The following is a 25873-nucleotide window of genomic DNA, read 5'->3' on the forward strand; positions in this document are numbered from 1 at the left end:
AATTAAAGAGGGCTGTAAAAGACTATGGTAGACCAGACCCAAATTAATTAAAAATAAGATTCATCTTATCTCTGAATCACAGTTAAAGCAAAGGTTACAAAGGGCTTGATTGAAAAGTCTATATAACAGAAGCGAACTGTGATTCAGTATACTGTAATGTGTGTTTAAAATAATCCAACTCATTCACATCAAGGTGATCCCGATTTTACAAGACGCCCCCTCCAGATCAAGCCCCATCGTGAGCGCCCACATTCCTATGAACAAAAGAGTCGGCGCTGGATGCCTCAGTGATCGATGGTCGCCCGGGCTCCGGGCTCGTTGATCTGCCTAGTAACAATCTTTTCCGCCATTGGTTATGCTAATACCTTCGCCTCTTATTTCTACCGGCGTAAGGGGTTTCCTCTGACAGACCGAGGAAGTTTTGCCAATTGAACTTCACCCCTCCCCTCCACCCCCGTACCAGGGAGAGAGGAAAAAAAACTTTTCTAAGTGGAGAGAGAGAGAGTTTTTGTTAACACTCAGAAATGAGGAGGCAGCCGGGATTAGGAGCACATGCATCAGTGTTTCAGCAAAGCAGGAAGCTTTGGGAATAAACTGGGCTGACCCCTGGATTGTGGAGTCGGCGTAGCAACAGGAACATAAAGCAGAGCGAAAAATTAATAATCTGGGGGGGAGTCATTACAAATCTTAAACAAATGCAAATAACGATAATGCAACAAAGTGCATGTTTTATCGCATGGGTACAGGAATCGCTTCATGCCCAAATATGTGCGTGCGCCGCTGCATTGCACGGTCCGAGAGGTTTTCAGTGCAGAATGAATCTTATTTTTTAACGTTTAGTCTGCTCCCATCGTACCGAATGTTCGCTAACTTTCACTGAACTGTCAGTCAATCATGTGTTGATTGACAGCTGACTACAAGTTCCCACTGATTGCACGGATTGGGGTTAAATTTTGCAAATATGTAAGAGTACAATATTGCATAGAAATCTAGGAACATGACCGGCTCCCCCACACACACACAAAAAGGAAGTTTCAAAATAAGCCCAGTCGCCGCAGTAAGGTTGAGTTTGAGTGGATGCTGCCTCGGAATGGGGTGGCTTTATCAGCTCCCTTGCCCTTCCCAACCCACACCCGTCCCCCACCCCCCGGATTTGGCCTCTCTCGTTCCTCCTTTGATCTTCCCAGCCGCAGCTGCTCTGCATAACAACAACTCAAAGGCGATTGCGTCACTTGTGGGCAAGTTATAGTTAAAGTTTTTTTCCCTGAACTAGAGCCTCCAGAGGCAGCAGCATCCCTGCTTTAGTCAATGCAATAAGGAGAGAGAGAGAGAGAGAGAGAGAAGCGCCCTAGCAATGGAACATCAGCTGCTATGCTGCGAAGGAGAGACCATTAGAAGAGCTTATAACGACCCCAATCTCATCAATGATCGGGTCCTGCAGACTATGCTCAGAAGCGAGGAGAACTGCCTGCCCTCTCTCACCTATTTCAAGTGTGTTCAGAAGGACATAGCGCCTTCCATGAGAAAGATTGTTGCAACTTGGATGCTGGAGGTTTGTTCACAGAATCTTATCCAGAACGTAGATGTGTCTCTCTCTCCTTCTCCTAGTGCAATAACTGTGTGTATCGAGCTGTGTGCACGAGTTGACGTTTGTAGTCTGCAGGACTTTATTGCAGCTCCGATCTGTCCCAGGGAATTTTTTTTCCCCCCAACAGTTTAAACTTGCAAACTGTCTGTACAACTGTTGGGACGTGTCACAGACACCCCGTAAACTCCAGCCTTCGCACCCGCATCTCTTTTTTTGCTTTCCATCTGAGTGGGATTATTGATGTAATGTTTTAAATGCAGTTCCTTTTACCCACCCACCCCCAACTCTCTCTCCTTTGCCCCCCTGAACCCGCCCTCCTTTGCCGAATGCCCACAAATAGGACCCCACTTATACCCCGACCGTGAGCTGGGTAAAGGGGCACTGAGGTGAGGTGATGTTTTGGAAAGGCCGGTCTATTGAGGAGGGGGGAGGCTGCTAGGGTCAAGGATAAAGGCTCTCAATGTCCCCATCTCAGTCACCCACCCCCTCCGCACCCCCTCACTGCCCCTCGCCCCCGGATCCTGGGGCTCAGAAATTAATTTTAACCCCAAAATAACGTTGTACACGTATGCAGTTCAATGCGTGCCAGTATTCAACGCCATCTTTGTTCAGAACAGCCCTTTTCAACCCCCTCCCCTCCCCAAACCTCTCTCCAGGGCATGGGGGGTGTGGAGGGGGCTTTTTACCCCCTTTTGGGATGGTTGCTAAGCCCGGGGTGGTGGGGAAATGCTGCTGAATTTCCGGGTGTGAAACTGACAGAGGGTCTGTGCAAACTCTCTGTGAGAGAGGAAGGGGGGGTCAGCGAAAAGCCTGTCTCTCTGAGCCCTCTCGGGGAGAAAGGTTTCGAATTGAGGGGCAAAAGGGGTCTAGGGGTTCAGGGGAAGGAGCGCGGCGCTAAGTTGAGAGCCCGCTGCACATTTTCATGCAGTTTCTGCGCCGTTCCGCCGCCGCTGAGTATTTTAAATCATTTTTTGAAGGAGAACTGCGGCTGCTTTCTGATGTGGGCGCAGTTCGGAGCTTTCCTCCGGGGGGACTCACATTTCACTCCCTTTGGCGACTTAGACCACCTGGAAATGCCCCCAGCATGGGCCGGTTCGAAAGAGCGCCGCTTGCGCCGGATTTTCGACCCCTTTTGGGCGCCCGGGCTAATTTTTAAATATTTTTAAATATTTTTTGAAAAGATGACGACGCGAAAATTCAAGCTGCTTTGGGAAAGGGGGGGGAGAGAGAGAGCGAGACAGGAGGAGGGGAGTCTGTCTCTGCAGCTCGGTCCAAATTCCTGGGTCGGAGAAAAGGGTTGCAAAGAGGAAATGGGAAGGGGAGGGGGGAATGATTTTGTTTTGGGGAGCGGGGTGTGGAATAACCGCCCCAGGTCCCCTCAAGTTGCACACCAAGTTTTTGTGTTTGCAAGCGAATTTTCCACTTGTGTTGTTGCCTCCTGTAGGTTTGCGAGGAGCAGAAATGCGAGGAAGAAGTGTTTCCGATGGCGATGAACTATTTGGACAGATACCTGTCCGTCGAATTGACCAAGAAAACCCACTTGCAATTACTGGGAGCCACTTGTATGTTCCTGGCCTCGAAAATGAAGGAAACGATTCCGTTAACAGCGGAAAAACTCTGCATTTACACCGACAACTCTATTCGGCCCGAGGAGTTACTGGTAAATGGCCAATCTCTTCCACCTCCTCCCCCACCCCATGAAAACATCACCTTCCCCCTCCCCATGAAAACATCACCTTCCCCCTCCCCATGAAAACATCACCTCCCCCTCCCCATTTGTATTCGAAAGCTGAACCCTCTGAATTCTCTCTAAATCTTCATTGAATATCTACCCCCCAACCCCCAATATATCGCCAGCAGTAACTCCTTCTCCCTCACCCTCCACCCCCCCCCCCCGTTACATCTGAGTCAGCCAGACAATGTGCAAACACTGACATCAAGTTCCCATATTCCAGCAGCATTGAGCGCGACTCAATTTGCAAATCTCTTCCTCAAGTTAATTAGGACCAATGTTTCGCACCTCTCCCCCCACCTCCAAAGAACAAGCTTCTACTTCCCATTATCAAGCCCCCTTCAATTTGGGACCCCTCCTCCACCTAAATAATTTTCTCATTCAGCACAACCCCAAACCAAACCCACAATTATTTCCACTTTTCCCTCAAGTGGCCGGAGAACAATGTAACTTAGAATCTCGGACATTGTCACTGATTTTAGGGATTGGGGGATTTTGTGCTTGTAGGTTCTCACTGTCCCAGATTTCTGCTGTCGAATCCTGAACGGCTCTGGGGTTTTACAGAGGGCATCTTAACTTGTCCATCGCTGGATTTGCAGGAGTTGAACTTAATATTTTCGCCCCACTGCCCTTGTTTCTTGTATTTCCATCTGAGGTGGAGATGGTATTTTTGAGGTGGTGGCGCCCTCTGTTGAGATAAACAGCCTTACCCTGCTGAGACCCTGAACAGCGTCTTGGCGATTCGATATCAGATCAAGAGCAGATTAATGTCATTATATTTTTAAAAAATGTATTCCACATGTCATAATTGCACACAACAAAACCCCCCTCTTTACCTGAAGTTCAAAATTTGCAACATTGCTGAAAACTTACAGTCCATGTTCCAGCCTGTGTTTTTTTTACACTTTGGAATACAATGCGGAAACTCATTAAAATATTTATTTTCCATCAATGTGTTTTACGAGATATGCCACTGGTGTGTAAAATGCACATTCTCTCAATGGAAACTGCTCCCAGCCCAGTCTGGTCGTTTGTTTAAAGTATGATCTTTCAGTTTCTGCTGCAGGGCCGACACAGCCCAAATCTATATGTTTCTGTTTCAGAAAATGGAGCTGCTTGTTCTCAACAAGCTGAAATGGGACCTAGCCTCTGTGACCCCCCACGATTTCATTGAACACTTCCTCAACAAGCTGCCCATTCCCAAGGACAGCAAGCAGATCATTCGCAAACATGCGCAGACGTTTGTGGCTCTATGTGCTACAGGTACGGAGTCTGCCCTCAAAACAACGGTGTCATGTGGGGTGGGGGAGGGGTGGGGGGGGTGCAGGGGGCACTGCAGATCATATTTCTGAATGGTAGGGGCCAGGCATTTCAATCGAGCACTCGAGAGACTGAATGCATTTCTTCAGCTTTGTGTAAATTTGCATTTAACACACCATTTACGCTAATGCAAGAAAGATGAGGTGTGCTCCCAACATAGTAGGAGGTGAGAGATAAGATTCCCTATCCCTGATTACGTGGATATGCAAAATAAAACTTAATGCAAGGACCAATGGCTCATGCAGTGTGGGGAAGCAGTTGGCATCCAGTTGAATGATTTTTAAATGCTTTTCGGTTTGATATAGTTTTTCCTGGTCACATATGCTGCATTTTCTCTGATAAGAGTGCTTCTACAATATTGAAGACTCAAATCAGGAATGTTTTGGGTGTTCTGTATTAAGCGCCAGGAAAGTGAATTGAGCTTCCTCACTGACTATTTCCCGGTGTTAAGCAGCACATTTCTCAACCATCTGAACTAGGCTTTACCAATAACTGGAAGCTAATACAGTGTGTAGTTGTTAGTCAGAGTTTGGTCAGGATTGTGAGGAAGTCAAACTTCTCTAAATGTGAAAAATCACACAACACCAGGTTGTAGTCCAACAGGTTTATTTGGAAGCACAAGCTTTCGGAGCACTACTGTTTCCAAACTTGTTGGACTATAACCTGGTGTTGTGATTTTTTTTAACTTTGTCCACCCCAGTCCAATGCCAGCACCTCCAAATCTTCTCTGAATGTAGCATAGAATATTATTTGGAGACTGTTAACTGAAGATCCTGGCTTGTGGGTCATCTAAAATTTAAACAAGACAGCTTACACCTGAACTGTCTCTCCATAAAAAGCCGTGTGCGCTTTCAATGTTGTGTTCCATTCTAACCACCAGGATGCTAGAATAAGTCAGAGTAAGCCAATGATTTTCCCACCAATATTCCCATCTCCATGCCTTCCCCACTCGTGAAGGCACACACCTCTTGTCGTAATACAGACCCACAGACATCCCAACCCTTTCACTTCTCACTGTGCATGTTGTAAATGTAGATTTTTGGAGATTGGTTATTCACCCTTAAGAGGCACCGCTACTAACCTAGCTGCTTAGCTGTGTGTTTGCAGCAGAAGTTGCTGGAAAGTATTTGGGAATGAAGAACACTGGTCATTTTAAAATAAAGTTTATTTAATACTTTGCCTGCCAAGCATGGTGTGTTTGGGCTCTTTCGAAGCATACTGCTTGAGAGAAGCTAAGTTTGCATGCTGGAATTAAACCTGGGATCTGTCTGGCTTTTATGGCCAGGATTCTAACTGGAGAAACAGATGGAACCTCCGGGAAAATCCCAAATTGTTGTGTTCTCCTACTCAGACTACACCGTGGGTGACTCGCTTGATGTTGTCAAGCTTGCCCTCTAGTGGAGCTTTTCTTTAACTACAAATAGAGACCAGACACAAACATTGATTTTGTGCTGTACTGTACTTGCATTTCATAATTCACTTCACTGCCACCTTTTTCTTAATCTTGTCATGTGATTGCACATTGAGGAATCTACACTGAGCTTATAACTGGCAATATTATGCTGCAGAGGTAATGTCCCTGTCTCTGAGCCAGGCTGCCTGGCTTCAAGTCCTAACTGCTCCAGGCGTGCATCACAGCATACCTGAATAGGTTGGTTCAAAATATCTATAACTAGATTCATAGCTGCCGTTGTTAGCTGGTGTATGATAAGGCTTGGCATTTTTCAGTCTGCTGATACGGTTGCAGAATGGCCAGTATACGCTGGTGTACAGGAGTGAGTGCAACTCAGGCAGGTGTGTACGTGAGGACATCTAAAGGCAAAACAATAGACAGTTATTTAATATTTAACACATTTTAATAACAGATTGCATCATTCATTTGAAGTTGCCTGACCTTTGCTGAAGCAACATGGTTTTGGTTTAATTACAGCACCACCAGATAAGCTAAAGGAATTAGTCTTTATGTGTTTTTAAAATAATCCTGGCCAAACTAAGATTTGCAAAGTTTGTCACTTTTTTCGGTTAGGGAACACGTTACAGATTTGAAATTTGGCTTAAGGAAATTATCGAAGCTATGAGATGTGGTATGATGCATCAGCTGTTGAAGTTAATGGATAAGCTGACGGGGAAGTTTTTGGGTTTGGGGGAGCTGATGAGTGGGGAAGTTGGCAGGGGGGTGGAAAGAAGGTAGTTGTTGTATTGTTTGGTGGATCCCAGAAAACATTGGCCCCCCTCATTTAGTTTGAGGATGATGAAGTTTTCCTGGATGTGTACTCCCTGTTGCTCTGCGAGTTACAATGCTGGAGCAAATCGAGAGAGTTCAAAGGTTGTGCAATGCTGACATTCCAGTACTTTGATCGATGGCTCCAGTTCCTTTTTTTCCGGGGGGAGGGTATAGTTGATGGGTGAAAATAGACCAGCCTAAGGCCTGAAACGCAACATGTGCCCATGGCAATTGACAGATGTATAAATGGAGCACTGAAGTAATTATCCATTACAAAAGCTTGAGCTGGGACTTTAGAGATGGGGGGGGAGAGGGGGGTTGGAAGGAATGATTTAAAAGACTTTTAATGGAAGGGATTACATTCAAGGTGATGTTGAGCAGAGTTCCTTTTGTGCAGCCTCTGAATTGTCTGTTTTAATAGAGTTGGATTTTCCTAAAGACCTTCTTTTGTGCTGCGGTAGGTCACAAAAAATAACTAGTGTTGTTTGAAGTTAACACATAATTGTCAGTAATGAATGGATCTTGGCATGGACAAGTGATGCTGGGACAAATGTTCAAGTTACCAAAATTTAAAATGGCATTCATAATAGATAAAGAATTCACAACCGGGCTGGTACAAGTTGCATATTTCTAATAATTATGTAGTTTAAAATGTGGCTACTTGATATTAATGACACAAACTTGAAACAACTGTACCTCCACTGTTCTCTGTAGCACTTCAAGAATGTGACTTGTTGGGACCTGTCAAATCTCAGCAAGTGGATTCAGTGAGCAGTTTTGATTTGCGTGAATGAAAGGATTTCATTCATGGCCCCCAGCCCTCGGTTTTGATGGTGTTGCTTCATGCAGAGTTGAAGGAGTGGCTCGTCCTGTTTGGGTTCTTCCCCTCCCACTCCCACCCCCACCCCTCCTTTTTCTTTCTGTTCTTTTTCAGAAAGAGACTTGGAAGATTTAGCCTCCTTTTGTCTTTGTCCTGGGGGTGGTGGGTGGGGCGGGGGGGTTGGGGGGTGCGCGGAGGTGGGGAATGCAGTGTTGGCTTTCTTCCTACAACACTGAAATTGTTTATTCCTTTCGGATGAAGTCTCAAGATAGGCCGGGATGGTGGGGGTGGGGGAAGGTTGGGAGCATTGAGGAAGCAGGGGCCGGCCTCTTCCAGCCCCCATTCCAAACCCCCCCCCCCCCCCCCCCCCAAGCTTCTCTTTTGTCCGCATGTCAAGTCCAATTCATCTTTGCTGTGTGGAGCACTCTCCCTCCGCGCTGTCTCGATCACACACGCTGAGCTGATGGGAGGTCAACAATGATGCAACACTCTTCACTCTGGGACACCCAATTACAAGGCACAGGCACTCCTCATTAATATGCTGAAATTGCTGGCCTCTGGTACAAATAATTCCTTGTTATATCTGACAAAAGGGCAGGCCATGTTGTTTGTCTGGAGCAGTCGCGAGTATAAAAGTGGACACAGAAATATCATTTAGGTTTTGAGTGTCACTGTTGTGCCTCCATAGGCACTGAGTGAAGTCAGGTAGCAGTACCAAGTTTTGCTCCCTCCCAAGTCCCTGATCTCTCCCGGCAGATGGCACACCTCTGAGTCATGGTGACTCAGAGTACAAAAGAGCCATGGCAGTGGTCTCGAGTGTGGACCTACAGCAGAGCTGTCTGGCACCAGTCTTGCCCTGCTGTCAGCATGGTGTCAGATCGGAGGCTCACTGAGTGCCTGCCAAGTCCTGGAGGTTTCCGTCACTTAGTTCTGCCACATCTCACTGAGCATCAGTCACTGCAATGGGAGGGCAGCCAGGGCATTGCGCACGGACTGCACACCCAAACCGCAAAGGCTCTGTCACAATTTGCCCCCAGTGGGCAATTTCTCCTCAGTGCCAAGTGTAAGATTCCTGCTGGTTTTCTCTTTTGTAGATGTCAAGTTTATATCGAACCCACCATCGATGATTGCAGCTGGCAGTTTGGCTGCAGCTGTTCATGGCCTCCACCTGGGCGATAGCGACAGCTTTCTTTCCTATCAGTCTCTCACAGACTTCCTATCACAAATCATCAAGTGTGACCCGGTAAGTGTTCCCAGTTTCAGCATGTGGTATATGCCTTTTCTGTGTTTAATGAACAGCCAAAAAATGTGTAAAATTGGTAATAAGTTTTGAGAGAGATTTGGATAAATAATTGCAGGGTTAAAAGAAATAGTGAGGATGTGAGAAAGCTAGGGTGTGCGACTCAGCTTGTCCAATAGGGCTAGCATCAGCAAGTTGGGCTGAATGGTTGCCTATGCTTTTATGTTTCGAAAAGAAATTCAGTTCAGAATTGCAATGGCTTCCATTCTCTGTCCACTGCCCCGAATCATAAATCCAAAAGCAGACCATTCAGCCCATCAAATCCACACTCCTGCAGAGCATCCCACCTAGACCCACCACATCTCTGTATTTCCCATGGCTAATCCACCTAGCCTGAGTGCTATGAGTAATTTGGCATGGCCATTCCACCATAACTTGCACATCTTTGGATTGTGGAGGGGATAACCAGAACGTCCCGACTAGGTCCATGCAGAGATGGGGCAAATGAGTAACACTCCACAGAGTCGCCCAAAATGGGAATTGAACCCAGGTCCCTTGTACTGTGAGGCAGCAGTGCTTACAACGAGCCACCATGTGTTCCTATGGTATCCAATATGTTCCTTTCGTTATCGTTGTCCCTGCTTAATTGTTTTCAAGGTTAGTGTTTGATGAGTTCAATGGGTGTGGGCTCTGTTGTTCTCTGCATAACCATCCAGCAAATACCATCCCATGATATGTACTGAAAAATGTGTTGCTGGAAAAGCACAGCAGGTCAGGCAGCATCCAAGGAGCAGGCGAATCGACGTTTCGGGCATAAGCCTGAAGAAGGGCTTATACACAAAACGTCGATTCTCCTGCTCCTGTGATGCTGCCTGACCTGCTGCACTTTTCCAGCAACACATTTTTCAGCTCTGATCTCCAGCATCTGTAGTCCTCATTTTCTCCCATGATATGTGACCATCGTGAAGATCTTTCTTTTTGCCCTGCCTTGTTGAAAACCATAAAGGTTTATAAAATAAAGATTATTGTTAATGTAAAAATTGCTTTCCTTCCCCATCTGTATGGTGACTGATGCAGGGCACAGTCCCACTGCTGTCAATTTGCCTGGGCAGTGAATGCTGATAATCTGAGCACTTCACATAAGAAAGCTGAAATACTGTCAGCAACTAAACTTTGCTATATGGTTAGTGGTTGAGGGGACAGGAGAAAATGGACTGTCTGATGCACTTATCCCTGCCAACACAGTGCCTGTCATTCCCTTATCAATGCCTTTAGGACTGATTTAAAGAATCACCCATGTGACTCCGAGCAACAGGAAACTCTTTCAACTGGTTGTTGATGAATAAAGGTGTATAATATGTAATTAGATTTATTTGTAGCTGCAGTGTGAAATACTGCAATTGAGACAAGTATACTTAAATGTGGCATTGCTGGGGTTCCTTTTCAATCAAAAATTAATAAAGCTCAGGGTGTGAAATGCCCTGATCGGGAGCCCCAGGATAAAAAGAATTTGAATGGTTTAGCAATAATAGCCATGTTATGTACTTGTAACTCTTCTGCATTCAAGAGTACAATAGCTGTGTGATGTGTGACTCATTAGTGGCCATTCAGCAATTAATAGTGTATCAGTAAAGACAGGCAGAGGGTTAAGCTTAAAAGGAAATGGCTCATAAGAAATGTGATAAATGGGCCTCATGGTGTTTGTGACCTTTATGTGTGGCCTGTAACCTGATGCCTTTTCATGTCAAGTGGAGCCAATCTCTCTCTTGTTCAGGTTTCCTAATCTGAGTCCAGTATTATTGCACCTTGCACCTATGCTGCAAAATTCACTGGCTGACCAGTCTGACGGGGATATTCTCTTTGTTTGAAGCAGATATTTGACTGATTTATGCTGCGGCTTTCCTTCTGCCTAGCTGGACAGCAGGAGATGTGCCTCAGTCAGAATTGGACTATAAAGCAGTCAGGGATCAATTGGCTGAGGAAGACAGGGATTCTTTAGAGCAAGCGGAGGGGAAATGCTAATGTGTGGCTCGGTGACGTATGATCTCTGACGCGGAGATGTGCTTTTTCTTGTCCATTGTAATGCAGCAGCCCAGCATTATGTTAGGTCAAGGGTTCTGCAGCAGGACTAACTTTAGCAGGACCGACACGATGTACCTAAAAGCAAAGGTGTTTAAAATGTTGCTGGAAAACACAGCATCCAAGAATGTTGCACCAGGAAAGGACGTGTATGCTTCTGAGTTTATATGCGAGACAGTAACCAAGATCGATTTATACAATGTACTGAACTAATTTTAAGACGAGTGCTGCACTTCCCCATGCCTCTTTTCAAGAATAAACCCCATTCAGTTTTCGTAGCAAAAGGCGGAAGAATCAAGATATTTTGAATTGTTGTTTATAATTGGTTTGTTCTACTTGCAGTTGGTTATAAATATGAGCCAAACACACTCTCTAGCCCAACAGTTGGCAAATGTAGTGGCTTGACTACTTTGCTGCTGTATTTATTGTCAGAAACCTGCTGCAGGCAATTTCTGTCAGGGATCTGTGATAGCAATGTGAAGTTTGGACCAAAGATACAGTAACCCTGATCTTCCTTTAGGCATGCAGTTTCCATGTTCATAGCATTGGTACAGTGCAGAAGGAGGCCATTTGGCCCATCACGTCTTCACCAGCTCTCCAAATGTGCATCTTAGTGCCATTCCCCCACCCTTCAGCTCCAACCCTGTGTGTTGATTTTATTTAAATAATGGTCCAATTCCATCTTAAATACTTCAATGGAATCAGTGTCCACTAATTTCCAGGCAGTGCTTTCCACACCTTAACTACTTGCTGGATGAGAGAGTTTTTTCTCACATCGCATCTGCTTCTCTTTTTCAGATTATTCCAGAGGTCGGACCTCCCATTCTAAATTCTTATACAGTTTCTCTCTGCCTACTCTGTTCACTCTTCTTGTGGTTGTGAAAATCTCTATCAAATCTCCTCCTCTCCAAGAAAATCTACCCCAACTCTTCCAACTGGTTTTTATCGCTGATATTTCTCAACCTGGACCTATTCTTGGAAACTGCTTCTGCACTCTCTTCAATGCATTCACATCCTTCCTATAATGTAGCATCTAGAACATAGTGCATAGTACTCAAGGGGAAGTGTAACAAGTATTTCATGCAGTTTTAAGATCACCTCCTTTCTCTTGTTCCAAAGCACTGCCAATAAAGCCAAGGGTACTGTATACTTTATTAACTGCTCTCTCCACCTGTCCTGTCACCTTCAACAGTCTGTGTGTATAGAACATTACAGATGAGAATTGATTATGATTTTAACCTGATGACCCAGCAGAAAGCCCTCTAGTGCACCTGACCTGACCTTTGCTTGCTATTTATATTTAACAAGAGTATCGTTAGGTAAGACAAGTGATCAGAGTGATCCCTGTTAATTTCCCTGCAGGGTAGCTTGGCGTGAGATTCGCCTGGAGTTTTCCCTTGTATCTTCAGTAATTCACATTGTAAATAACCAAGTCCCAGTTGTAAGTTTAGTGCCAAAGTTTTGGTAATGAGATTTGGGATATACGTTCATGGTTACTGTTAATGGTGTTACCATCAAATGGAGATTTAATTGGAATTTGATAGAATTTTAACTGATTGGCCGTTTAGAATAAAACATACGAAAGAGAGATTACCTTGACTTCCCAATACCTCTTTAAAGTTAAGGTGGATGTTAGGGTGTACTTTATAGGCACATACCTCATTGAAGAAAAAGCTGAGAGTTTAGAGTACTGGCGTTGGCTCCATCTCCTTAGTAATGGCTCTAATTTCCTGTTTTCACTTTGATCACCAGTAATTGAAACCCAAATTAAAATAATTGGGACGCTTGGGCAGTCTTATATTTTTCAGAAAGTACCCTTGGCCCCATTGTGTGAGAGCTGTGAATTTGTTAGGCCTGATCAAGTTTCCACTATCCTAATTGTTTTTGGCTTAATCTTTTGAACTACCCACACACCTTCGATTCGGCATCTGTTATTCCAGGGAGAATCGAGACCTGAGAACACTCAAAAGCAAATGTGATCCTTCATTTGGCAATCTGGACTCCCTCGTCGGTGCTATCCTCCCTCCCCAACCCACATCCCACTTAACATCCTGTGTTCCCACCAACACACTCCCCACGCCAACCATTCCAAGAAGAGACAACAGAACTGCTTCAAGTAAAAGATCACAAGAAACTTGTTTATAAAACTGGAATGAGCTGAAAATGTGTTGCTGGTTAAAGCACAGCAGGTCAGGCAGCATCCAAGGAACAGGAAATTCGACGTTTCGGGCCAGAGCCCTTCATCAGGAAAGCTGATGAAGGGCTCTGGCCCGAAACGTCGAATTTCCTGTTCCTTGGATGCTGCCTGACCTGCTGTGCTTTTCCAGCAACACATTTTCAGCTCTGATCTCCAGCATCTGCAGACCTCACTTTTTACTATAAAACTGGAATGGATGTTCTAGTTGAGTCCTCTTCACTATAAGTGAACTCATTTAGTCAGATAAAACAGAAAGGGTGAGAAGCTCTCTTTTAGGATTTTTGAGTCCATTTTAAATTTCCCAAGGATTGAAGGAGGGCACTGAATACTAAAGTTTAGCAGGAGGATATAGGCAGTGGTAGCAAATCTCATTGTGTTCAGATTGTGAACCTGTGGCATTGAAGTTGTCACCGAATGCAGTACTGACTGATCAGCACATTCCTGATGAAGGGCTTATGCCCGAAACATCGATTCTCCTGCTCTTCAGACGCTGCCTGACCAGCTGTGCTTTCCCAGCACCACACTCTTCGTCTGGGGGAAAAAAGAGACTTGATCGTTTAACTCTAGTGGTGTCTAGCCTCTTCTTATGTCACGGAGGGTCGGGGGGGAGGGTGCAGGTCAGTGATGGGGACAGGGCACAATTCCATTTCCCTTGGGGGACGTGATGGTGAGCAAATGTCAGAAATATGAGGGTTGCTGCAACAATAAACACCAAGGTCATGGAAAGACATTCAGAGCAATGAACTGATCATTTAAATGAGCAATTAATAGAAATGACCCTCAGAGTACCAAGCACCAGAGCTTAATATTGAAGCTAATTTATTTTTTCTTGCCTCTTTGATTAATAAGCAGAGCTAGTGTGGGGGAGAGAGAGAGAGAGAGAATCAGCCCTAATTCTGGTTCACTGAGGAATGGAGTGACACCTGGGGCCAAGTGAAGGAGTGAGGCTTAATCCTAACTGTGACCTTGGGTCACTACTGGTGAGGCTCAGTCTGGAGCTGATGTCACATGAATTCATGCAGATTGGAGGTTAGCGGACTTTCACCACCTCCTCTCAGAGCAGCCTTACCCTCTGACATGCTGGTCTAACCATGGTCCATAAGATATAGGAGCAGAATTAGGCCCTTTGACCTTTTGAGTTTGCTCTGCCATTCAATCATGACTGATGTTTCTCAACTCCATTCTCCTGCATTCTCCCCGTAACCCTTGATTCCCTTATCAATCAAGAACCTATTTATTAGATTAGATTAGGTTACTTACAGTGTGGAAACAGGCCCTTCGGCCCAACAAGTCCACACCGACCCGCCGAAGCGCAACCCACCCATACCCCTACCCCTACATTTACCCCTTCACCTAACACTACGGGCAATTTAGCATGGCCAATTCACCTGACCTGCACATCTTTGTGACTGGGAGGAAACCGGAGCACCCGGAGGAAACCCACGCAGACACGGGGAGAACGTGCAAACTCCACACAGACAGTCGCCTGAGGCGGGAATTGAACCCGGGTCTCAGGCGCTGTGAGGCAGCAGTGCTAACCACTGTGCCACCGTGCCGCCCATCTTTGACTTAACAACACTCAGTGACTTTATCCAGCCGTCTCAGTATTCTGTACACTTCAATAACGTTCCCCTGATCCTTCCTCTCTGGATTATTTTCGTCAACCTCCTGCATATCCAACACATCCTTCCTTAGATATGGGATCCAATAATGCTCACAATATTCCAAATACAGTCTGACTTGAGCTTTATACAGCCTCAGCAGTACATTTCTGCTCCTGTATTCTGGCTCTCATGAAATGAATACTAACATTGCATTTGCCTTCCTAACTGCCAACTGAACCTGCTGTTAACCTTAAGAGAATCCTGACCTTGTGATTGGTGGAACAGCACACCGCATGGATACAGTCCACAGGGGCTTTGGAGGATAGGAATGGTCATGGGGAGGGTTTGGGGATGGGACTCTGGCTGGGGAGGAGGAGGAAGGAGATGAGAAGTCCCACCACAGGGACTTCAAGCCCCTTTGTGCTTCATATTGCTAAAGCCTTTCCCTGTTTAGAAAACAGTCTTTGCCCCATTCTTCCTTCCGAAGTGCATGACCTCACAATTTCTCCCATTGTATTCCACCTGCCATTTCTTGGCTCAGTTTCCAAGTCTGCCTAAGTCCTTCTACAGCCTCCCTGCTTCCTCAACAATACCTGTCCCTCCACCTATCTGTGTCATCTGCAAACGTAGCAACAATTCTCTCCGTACCTTCCTAACCATCGTTAACGTACAACGTGAATAGTTGTGGTCCCAATACTGACCCCTGCGGAGCTCCACTGGTCAGCAGCTGCCATCCTGAAAAAGACCTCTTTATCCCCCTTTCTGCCAATCCTCTATCCATGCTAGTACCTTACCTTGAACAGCATAGGCTCTTATCTTATTTAGCAGCTTCTTGTGCAGCGCTTTGTCAAAGGCCTTCTGGAAATCCAACCGATCATGTCAGCCGGCTGTCCCTTGTCAAACTTGCTCGTTACCTCAGTCAGTTCCCAGTTCTCCTCTGTCATTTGGCGTCACTGTCTCTTCTCTGTTGTGGGACTTCTCATCTCCTTCCCCCTCCTGCCAGCCAGAGTCCAATCTCCAAACCCTTCCTGTGTCCATTCCTATCCTCCAAACCCCCTGTGGACTGTATCCATGTAGTGTGCTGTTCCACCAATCACAGGCTGGTTCTCTGCCACTCTGACTGCTGATATGCTCACTTGTACTGGCCTCTGATTGGTGGAGTGGGTCCTTACAAAACCTTCCACTTATATTCACGGATTTTTGAAATTTCAGCCTCAAATAAAAGATTCAAAAACAATAAACTTGCGCTTTTATTTTCCACTGATCCTTCCTGTGTGAGGTTGTGTAATTACTAATTACGGGGACCCTTCAGATGCGCTGTAAATTTGTGATAATTAAACGAAGAATTTGGAATGAACTTCCTTATACCAGAGAGTGGCAAGATGTAAAACAGACATGGGACTGTATGAGTTGTTTTCCAGGGCTTTGATTAGATTAGATTACTTACAGTGTGGAAACAGGCCCTTTGGCCCAACAAGTCCACACCGACCCGCCGAAGCGCAACCCACCCATACCCTACATTTACCCCTTACCTAACACTGCGGGCAATTTAGCATGGCCAATTCACCTGACCCGCACATCTTTGGACTGTGGGAGGAAACCGGAGCACCCGGAGGAAACCCACGCAGACACTGGGAGAACGTGCAAACTCCACACAGTCAGTCGCCTGAGTCGGGAATTGAACCCGGGTCTCAGGCGCTGTGAGACAGCAGTGCTAACCACTTTGCCACCGTAACTGGTAGATCAGGCACCCCCTATCTATTTTAGCTTATTTTCCTACAGAGGTGGTGATTTATCTGCCATTGACATGCAGCCCTAGTCTTGTGACTTGCTTGAATGTTGACTGTGGGAGTGGAAATTGTCCGAATTAAACCTTCCTCTGCCTGACACCTGAGATTTGTCTCAGCCATTCATGACTGTTGTCGTTGCCATTCCAGAATAAGATACCTGAGACCACCAATGGGATCATTTTCTCTGCAGTGATTTGAATTTGGCAAACTAGAGCTACACTTTGGGAAAACGTACCTGGGCTGTTTCCCACAATTCAAACTGTGCCATCTACCTTGGAGTACTCAAGTGATGAGATGGTTGCAATTTTGCAGCTTTAAATCATGCCAGCTGTTTATTCAGGTCCTACACAGATAAGGCATGGGAGCAGAAATTAGGCAGTTCAATCCATCCAGCCTGCTCTGCCACTCCGTCAGTGTGATAAACTTCTCAATCTCATTCTCCCGCTTTCTCCTCATAACCTTTGATCCCCTTCATATTCGAGAACCTATCTATAAATATACTCAGTGAAGATGTTTTAATGCTGACAGTAGCTGTGGAGCAAAAATACTCAGTGTAGACCAGTTGGGGATAAAATGGCTTGTCTCTGCTATAAATTTAATTTGTTACAACAGACCAGTTTAAAAGGTTAATCTGTCAGCAAAACATTTTTGCATTTTCTTTATCCCATATATACTATGCAAGAAAAATATGTCATCATTCTGGTGTGTATGTTCATAGAATCCCTATAGTGCAGGAAGAAGCCATTTGGCCCCCAAGTCTGCACTGACCCTCCAAAGAGCATCCCACCCCAATATCCTATTTCCCCATGGCTAATCCACCCTAACCTCATCTTTGTGACATGTTGTTTACTCCGTTTTAATTTCTAGGTTGGTAGGTGTGAAAACAGAATTAAAATGGTTCTTTCAGTGACAATGTGGGGCAGGAGATCTTGGTCCATTTCTGCTTTGATCCAGTCTTACCTTTCGTTATCTTAGCTGACCTGATGCTCCATGTATGAGCTACGAGGGGGTAAAGTTCATTGTCCAAGACAGATTAAGATGCTCACAAGTTTATTTCTTTGTCGGTGCCTCTAGACCCTCTAATTTTGTTTTCTCTGCATGGGTACCAGAGGTCCATGTGCAACAGCCACTTCCAGAACTGGAAGACAATGCTGAGAATTGTCTGATCACAGCCACTGTGCAGTCTAGAAGGAGCATTGGTCAATGCAGGGCTGACCTCTCATTATGTAGGTGATGGGGAGAGAACCAGCGTGGTGATAGTTAAATCAAGAGTTTGGAAGAAACTTCTTATTCTCAGAGAGTCGGGAGAATGTGGAACTCACTACTACCGGCTGTGGTTGGGGCCCACAGCATAGACACATTTAAGGCAAACCTCAATAAAACATATTAGGGAGAAAAGAGTATGGTATATGGGATTGACTGAAGAACGCTGGAGGAGGCGTCTGGTGTGGCCTAGTTGGTGTATTTATGTGCCATACCATCTGTGTAATCCTCACAGGATCACTGAATTTAATGAACGGGCCGATGGAGCTTTCTAACAGAGTGAACCACGTGGGGTTAACTGTGCACCATCAGTACATACAGAGAAACCTCAATTATCCAAAGGACATGAGAGGGCAGTATTTCGATCGGTCAATCGAATTCTGGATAACCTAATGCCGGATGGAATTGTTTAGCCAAGCACCGGGACCTTGCAATCTTGCTGGATAATCCAATATTTGGATAATTGAATGCTGGATAGCTGAGGTTCCTCTGTACTTCCGCTCTAAGATTTTGGGTGAGGACATGATTGAACTTAATTAGAATTAGGTTTTATTTCACATGTACTTGGGTACAGGGATACAGGTGCATAGTGAAAAGTGAACAAAGTCACCATTTCCAGCACTACCTTAGGTACAAAGGAGCCCAGGTATAAAAAAACCTTAGATAAAAATTGGAAACATTAAAGCTAAAAGTTCAGCATTGCCGTCTTTCTAAAGCAGAGAGAGAGAAGAAAAACATAAAAGCAAATGGAGCAGACGCCCCCCGCGCCGGTCCCGCCCTCTGGGCCTGGGGGCCCCCCGCGCCGGTCCCGCCCTCTGGGCCTGGGGGCCCCCCGCGCCGGTCCCGCCCTCTGGGCCTGGGGGACCCCCGCGCCCGTCCCGGCCCCTGGGCTGGGGACAAATGGTGTGTGTGTGACGCATTGTCCAATGTCCTACATGAAAGTGCATCGTCTGGAAGCCAGAGCTGCTGACACCAATGGAGAGTTGGAAGATGGCGTCAGCCAATGTCTTCAGGGAAAAAGAGCGCAAAGAGTTTAGAAAATACAATGAAGCCTTAATTTCGGGATAGTGCATATTTCCCAGAAACTCTCCTTCATTGTGTTACTTGTGTTAATTCTCAGTTCTGCTCTGTTTGGACCGTCAGTAGCATAAAGATTAGTCATCGTTGAGAAAGGAGAATCCAGAATAAAACAAATACAGTCACTTTAGCTTCTTTCAGCTGGTAACATGTGCATTCTGCAGGAAGGTTGGAGTCTAAAGCCCTGCTCCCAGGAACTGAGTATCAGTTTTTGTCTGACAGTGTTGTTCTTGGTAATGTCCTTCCTCATGACAGCAAACAATTCCAAGTCAGTGGGGAAGATCCCATGACAGTTGTGGGAAAGAGTTTATATTCTTTTAGCTCAGCGTTCTTCCCTCAGCCAACATCACTTAAAACCAATTAACTAACGCAGTCAAGTTGACAGCAGTTTCTGGGATTATTGTGCTGGCTGCAGAAAAGCTGGCTTATTGCCTGTATTTCAGAAATAATACTTTGTGAAAGGTTTTGAGTTGTGCAAGTCTTTTTGCAAATAAGCAAATGATGGAGGCGAGAGGATTAAAAAGCAATGGTTAATGTTTTCCTTTTTCTGACTCTTTCCCGTCCTTCACCTCCCCCCGCCCCCAAACACCCCCGGCCCCACGGTTGGTTTGTTATCAAGTGTCCGCTGCTTTAGTTCATTTACCATTATTTTGCAAGTGTCCAGAAGGTGCACTGTAGTTCTTTCAAACAGAATCTGAGGTTGTTTAGAACAAATCAGTGCTATCAGACCAAATGTCATAGGCCCTAGGTGTATTCATTTTGCAGCTTCATAGAACTGTTTGATGTTGGACTCGAGCTCATTTTATGTGCAGTCGTCAGAGATAGCATCAGCAGTGTTAGGGAAATGGTGAGGAAGTTAATGGACAGGCATTCTTTTGTCATTCTGACTGAATAAGCTCTGGGAAAGGTTTAAAGCAATAACTGAGGTGACCTCTGTCCTTTTTAAGCCTGTAGTCCCTGACACAACATGATTAACGATGACATGTCTGTACTGGCAATAAAGCCACACTGATACTGAAGTAACTGTTTGATTTGTACAGTTTGCTCCAATATTGGCAACAATAATGTCAGGCTTGACTTTCAATGTGATACATGATTATAGTAAGATTTGTAGTTTGAAATAATTTTAATTTGATGATTCTTATTGACCAAATGAATTCGCGATTTATAAAATTCTGAAGTTACCTTTCTGGTGCTTTTGGGGCACAAAGTAAGGAGACAAAATTCACGCAAACACAGAAGTTGCTGGAAAAGCTCAGCACGTCTGGCAGCATCTGTGAAGAGAAATCAGAGTTAACGTTTTGGATCCGGTGACTGAGTTCTGAGAAAGTGTCACCAGACCCAAAAACGTTAACTCTGATTTCTCTTCACAGATGCTGCCAGACCTGCTGAGCTTTTCCAGCAACCCCTGTTTTTTGTTTCTGATTTACAGCATCTGCAATTCTTCTTGGTTTTTAGACAAAATTGCACATTTAAGCATTCTAGCTGAAGGGTGTAACGAGAGACAATGACACTGCTGCAGACCCATTTTTTTTCCCAAAAAATGTCATTGGTTTCCAGTCATGCAGATCATAACAGGAGGCACTAATTTATCATTTAAAGAGTGCTTTGACTGCAGGGGTTGACAGGCCAGAGGTCAAAGAAAATGACAGGCAAAGGTCACATCATGATAAGCCTGCAAAAAAAAAAGATGCTAAACCAGAAAGATTAATGAATTTTCAAACACACAAAAGCAAACATTTGTGTTTTCATGTGATTTCTGGACAGCACTCTGCCCAAAAGTCACACTGTTTTCCATCAACACTGATTGTTAGACCAGAAGCATTCTACGACATTAAATGCAGCAGAAAAGTATAATTATATTCATATATTTTCCAGTGCATCTGGAGGATTCCTGTTGCTGAATGTGCAGAATGTGGCGACAGTAGAAATATTAATTGGCAAGAGGAAATCCAAGTTCTGCAATTTTGAGATCCTGAGATCTTTGCCATTCTCCAATTCTACACATGGTGGGGTCCAATGTCCACTCAAATTGTCCCTGGTCATAAGTAGACCTTTGGACTTGTGGAAGCAGAATATGGGGTCTGGATGGACTGTCTTATGAGGAGATGCTTTTGGGCTTGTACTGACTGGAGTTTTAGAAGAATAAGAGGCAACTTTGTACAAAGTCCTTAGGGGACATGACAATTTGGTTGGGAAAGTCTAGGGCCAGAAGAACAACTTCTCTGAGGAGGTAGTGAATCTATGAATTCTTGACTGCAGAGGGCTGTCGAGGCTGGGTCATTCAATATATTCAGGCTTGAGATAGATTTTTCATTGTTTAGAGAATTGAGATTATGGGGAAGAGGCAGGAAAGTGGAGTTGAGGGTTATCAGACACAATCTCATTGAATGGGTGAACAGACTCAGTGGGCTGAATGGCCTACTTCTGCACATACATCTTGTGTTTTATAGTGTCCAAGGCTTGAGTCTCAAGTGCTTCATCAATGGCCTACCCTCCAATTTGAGACCATGTGTAGGAGTGCCAATGATCATGTGTGAACACCTCAAGCAGTTAGCGAGGGGGTCCCATGACATAGTGATGGTAGTGTTTCTACAACTGGTCCAGAACATCTAGGCTGTACCTACCACAGAGATCTATCCAGTTCTGCATATCCCCAGTTGTCCTTAATTTTGAATATTAAGCTTCCTGGGCATTAGCTGTTGAATTTATTTCTAAAACACTTGTCTGCCTGTTCCCCTTTTTTAATGTGCTCCTTTAGAGCTATTCATTGATAAAGCTATCACGTTTCACTGAGTCATCCGAATGTACCTTGCCGTGAAATGCCGCTTTGCTAATTCTGTGTTTTAGTGTTAATTTTTAGTGTTAAAACCTCAACACAGTTTTAACTTTCTCTCTCTATTCCCAATCCCTTTCCTGTTTGTCTTCACACAGGATTGCTTACGGGCGTGTCAAGAACAGATTGAGTCACTTCTTGAAACAAGTCTACGTCAGGTACAACACAACAGCATATCCTCGGAAACAAAGACTGTTGAGGATGAACTAGATGTCTCCTGCACACCGACTGATGTGCGAGATGTGAACCTATGATAATTGACAAGAACGGTCACTGGCAATTTGCAAGGAAATGCTCGCTATATATAAATAAATATATATTAAAAAAAAACACCATGACCTCCCCTCCAATATCTCCAACACATTTATAAAAAGAAGGGAACTGCTTCCTTTTGTGTTTTAGTGCTTGTGTCCCTTCACCATGCATTTTAAATATGAACTAGTCTAAAACTGATTGTTTTAATGAACAGGAAAGAGAAGGCTTTTGCATAGTCAAGCATGTGTTAGCTACAAAATACATGCAAATTATATGAGACTTTAATGGAAATGCATTTTTCAATTCAAAAACCATGTTCATGCTTCTAAATTTATAATAGAGAGTAGAAAATGTCGTTAGGGGAGGTAATAGATTTGATTTTGAATATGAATGAACCATTTTTAATGTAGAAGAGGGTTTTAGGTAGTAATGATTTAATCTTTTTTCTATTTAAAAAAAAAGGAAAAAGTGAGTAAAAAATGCATAGCTTTGACTGCAATTTAAGCTTTTCTATACCTGCTTGCATATGTGTCTAGTCACTTTATAATCGGTTTGTCCAGATGTTTATGTGATTTCTTAGTGGTTATCCTCTTCACCTTATAAATGGTTGATGTAACCCATTGGTGTATTTTAGTTATCAGCATTATTATTTGTATTCTTTGGAAACTGTGGATAAGGCTTGCTGGGTGCTTGCTTATTATTGCTCATGCAGGTTCATTTTACTACTCGTGGCTAAATACCTAATTATACACACACAAACTTACTAATGATATAATACCTTTTTAAAAAGTCTTTGTGTCTTTTAATTTTATTTTTTTGCCAGAAGAGACCTATGTAAATATAATGTTGGCTAGAATTGACCCATTCTGGCCAATCAGTAACAGGTTAAATCCACAGCCTGTGGTGATTTTTTTTTTCTCTCTTCTCAAACCATTCCATTTCAAAGCACTTTTGGTCAGTAGAATTTTTTTTTAATTCTTTGTGTGGAAATTTAAAGAAAAGTTTAAAAACAAAATGGAATGGTTTAGAAATATTAAGTGCTTGTGTTTGCAAAACAAGTCATTTCGACTATGGTGTTTGAGAGGGAATTGGAACTTGGATTGTGACATTCCAGTGAATGATAACTACATTCCAAACAAAATACTGCCGGCATCACCCACCATTTTTTTTCTTATTGAAAGAACAGTGTTTAGAAATCTTTCATGTGCCAACTAATTTATAAATGGGGCCTGTGTAGACGTATTCTTCAGGTTTTATCAGCACGTGTAGAATGTAACCATGTTGTTCCGGAAGCTTGATTATCCACAACTAAAGAAAATGCTTCATGTAATTTATTTATAAGGTAATGTAGATCTATTTATTGTCAGTCTGAAGTACAAGAAGCTTCCAGTAGAGATACATCAGAATTCAGGTGTTTTGTGTCGCAAATATAGGATCTTAGTCCTTATACAAAAATGTCTCGTTCCTTCTCCACGCAGTAAATTTAAGATGTTTTAAAATTGAAATGATACTTGAATGCCGTACAGTATCTTTTAGAATAATAAAGGTCCTCTGAACAAGAATTTCTGTGCGATTTGAGGGAGCATTCACTATTGGTGGATTTACTGCTATGGATGATCTTTGGTCTAAGATTTTGTTTTCGGCACCTGTATGTGATGGAAAATTCTGATTGCTGGCCAGATATACGACCTAGCAATGATCACGAGGAGTGAGAGTGAACTCAGATGGAAGTGGGCTATGGTTAATGTTGCAAATGGGAAATAATTAACTTGTGAAAGCAGCTTGTGTTTCTTTCTTTTAATGGAATCGAGTTTTTCTGAGCTTAGAAGGATATATTGGCATAGCTAACACCCCCGACCTTTCCCCTCAGTCAACAGTGATGATATGAATTCTGTCTGGAGGTGAAATTACGTCCAGCATTAAAGCTGCAGTTGGCAGTCAGATTAAGCTTGATATCTTCACTTGGCACAGGCAGGTGGGGTTGATGTTTTCTTGCGCATGTGCTTTTATTATTTTTCTCTTGTGCTGCACTCGACCTTTCGAGTATTCATGATTAAAACCGGCTGGGAAAGAAATTTTGTGCTGCCTTTTCTGGAGAAACTGGCCACAGTCTTTTGACACCAGTATTTTTCCCCATCGTTTCTCGATTTGAGGTCTATGGTCCAATGGACATTTGAGACAATGTTGGTGCTTCTTGACGGCTAGTTTCAGATAGGTGAGATGAGGCAGGAAACCTGAAAAAGCTGCTGCTATTACATGCCCAACGTTCAGAGTGCTGTTGGATTGGATTCATTATCATTTCTGTAAATATCTTCCTTTAAAGTTCAGGCCCCATTTATATACCTTTTTTATATATTTTCCCTTTCACCACCATAAACATGAAACACCATAGTTTTTACTTTAGTACAATTAGTCTTCTTGGAGAAGAAAAATAATTAGTTGTCCCTTTTTTTTTAAATTTTCCCCCCCAGCTTTTAGGTGTTGATAGAAAATTTGCACATCTTGGTATGTACTGATGCTAGAAAGTAGTCGAGGGGAGGAGGAGAAACTATACTCAGATTGAAGTTGTGGTGTGAGGAGAATGTGATGGGAGAGATGTTTTGTGTGATACTGCCGTCTGTGGTGTTGATTGTAAGATATGGAGTGGACACTCCTTTTTGAGCTGCTATGGATAAGTTCCCAGCTTGGTTTAAAATTAACAATTTTTTTGCTTTTTCTCTTTTTTTTAAAAAAAAAGTTTTTTTTCTTTGTCATTGTGTTTTGCTGCTATTTTATGGATCAGTTTTTATTACAATGCCATATACTGCCATGTTATAGGTTTTAATTTTCTCATAGAAAATTATGATATTGACATCAGTCTTTGTAGATTTTTTTCATTAATGTGATCAGTTCTTAATGTGATTACTGCTCTATTCCAAAAAAAGGTTCCTGTTCACATTACCTCAAACTACAGATAACCAGATTTTTTTTCTTTAAACACCAGGTTTTTGTTTCATGTATTGCCTCATAGTCCAGTTTTACTGTAAACTGAAATGCATTGTACATTTATCTGAAAGGGTTCTGTAGGGAAATGCTACAGGTTCCAAGAGGTCTGATGTATACTGTCTGAATTTCAGGAACATTTGCTTACCTCAAGTCATTTCTGCATGTGGATCTCTCTTCTTCTGAACCTTCCATTATGTAACCACAATGCTGCACAGACAACGGAAGTTGGTTGTACAAGGTTGTGTACTGAAAAGGCAGTGTACTGTATTTTTATATTAAAGAAGATAATCTGTACTGAAAGTCCAAAGGCTGAAATCGGGATTTCATGTACCGACAAAGATGTCTGTTTTTTTTTTAAATCAATGTTTCACATATTTCAGATGGTCACAATCTATATAAAGCATTCAATTACAAATTTCTACTTTTATATTTTACAAAATGTCACTGTTCATGGTCTGAAATGCACATTTTCACAAACAGACCTGTACTAGACAAGTTTCCAACGAAGTAAACTAGAAATAAAAATGTTTTGAAAACCTTGTGATTGTGCTTTTTGTCTTTTTTTTTTAATTGTTGTCCTTTGGATTGCAACCTGCAAAAAAAATGTCCAATGATAGATTAACTTGCATTCACATTGAATCTTTTTACTTCCTCTGGTATGTTCCAAAGTGCATCACAGCCTTTGAATGAGCTGTTTCTCTTTTCTGGGAGAAATTGACACAAGTCTATAACCAGGTATCTCCTAAACAAATTCCTGTTTGAGACTTATGCTTTTCTCAAGAGAGAGATCATATGATGCTGCTATCTGAAATCATCTTTCAGTGAATTGAGGTTGTGGCTGATGCTGCGATTCCTGTCGGTCA

At 43.5% G+C, this 25873-nt stretch overlaps 1 protein-coding gene across 1 annotated transcript; it reads left to right on the forward strand.

Moving 5' to 3' along the window:
• The first annotated feature begins 1263 nt into the window (after window positions 1–1263).
• Window positions 1264–25425, forward strand: ccnd1 (cyclin D1). The gene is made up of 5 exons (XM_060839127.1): window positions 1264–1552; window positions 3033–3248; window positions 4424–4583; window positions 8779–8927; window positions 21869–25425. The coding sequence occupies exons 1-5, from the start codon at window positions 1355–1357 to the stop codon at window positions 22022–22024; spliced, it is 879 nt and encodes a 292-aa protein (XP_060695110.1). The 5' UTR covers window positions 1264–1354; the 3' UTR covers window positions 22025–25425.
• Window positions 25426–25873: the final 448 nt, after the last annotated feature.

The sequence above is a fragment of the Hemiscyllium ocellatum genome, chromosome 18 (assembly GCF_020745735.1).
Source record: "Hemiscyllium ocellatum isolate sHemOce1 chromosome 18, sHemOce1.pat.X.cur, whole genome shotgun sequence".
NCBI classification, from domain to species: domain Eukaryota; kingdom Metazoa; phylum Chordata; class Chondrichthyes; order Orectolobiformes; family Hemiscylliidae; genus Hemiscyllium; species Hemiscyllium ocellatum.

Excerpts from the sequence above, each read along its gene's own strand:
- ccnd1 (XM_060839127.1), top strand. The coding sequence starts at position 1,355 with ATGGAACATCAGCTGCTATGCTGCGAAGGAGAGACCATTAGAAGAGCT. Across the intron at positions 3,249-4,423 it reads TTCGGCCCGAGGAGTTACTG|AAAATGGAGCTGCTTGTTCT; the intron begins GTAAATGGCCAA and ends TTTCTGTTTCAG. Across the intron at positions 4,584-8,778 it reads TGTGGCTCTATGTGCTACAG|ATGTCAAGTTTATATCGAAC; the intron begins GTACGGAGTCTG and ends TCTCTTTTGTAG.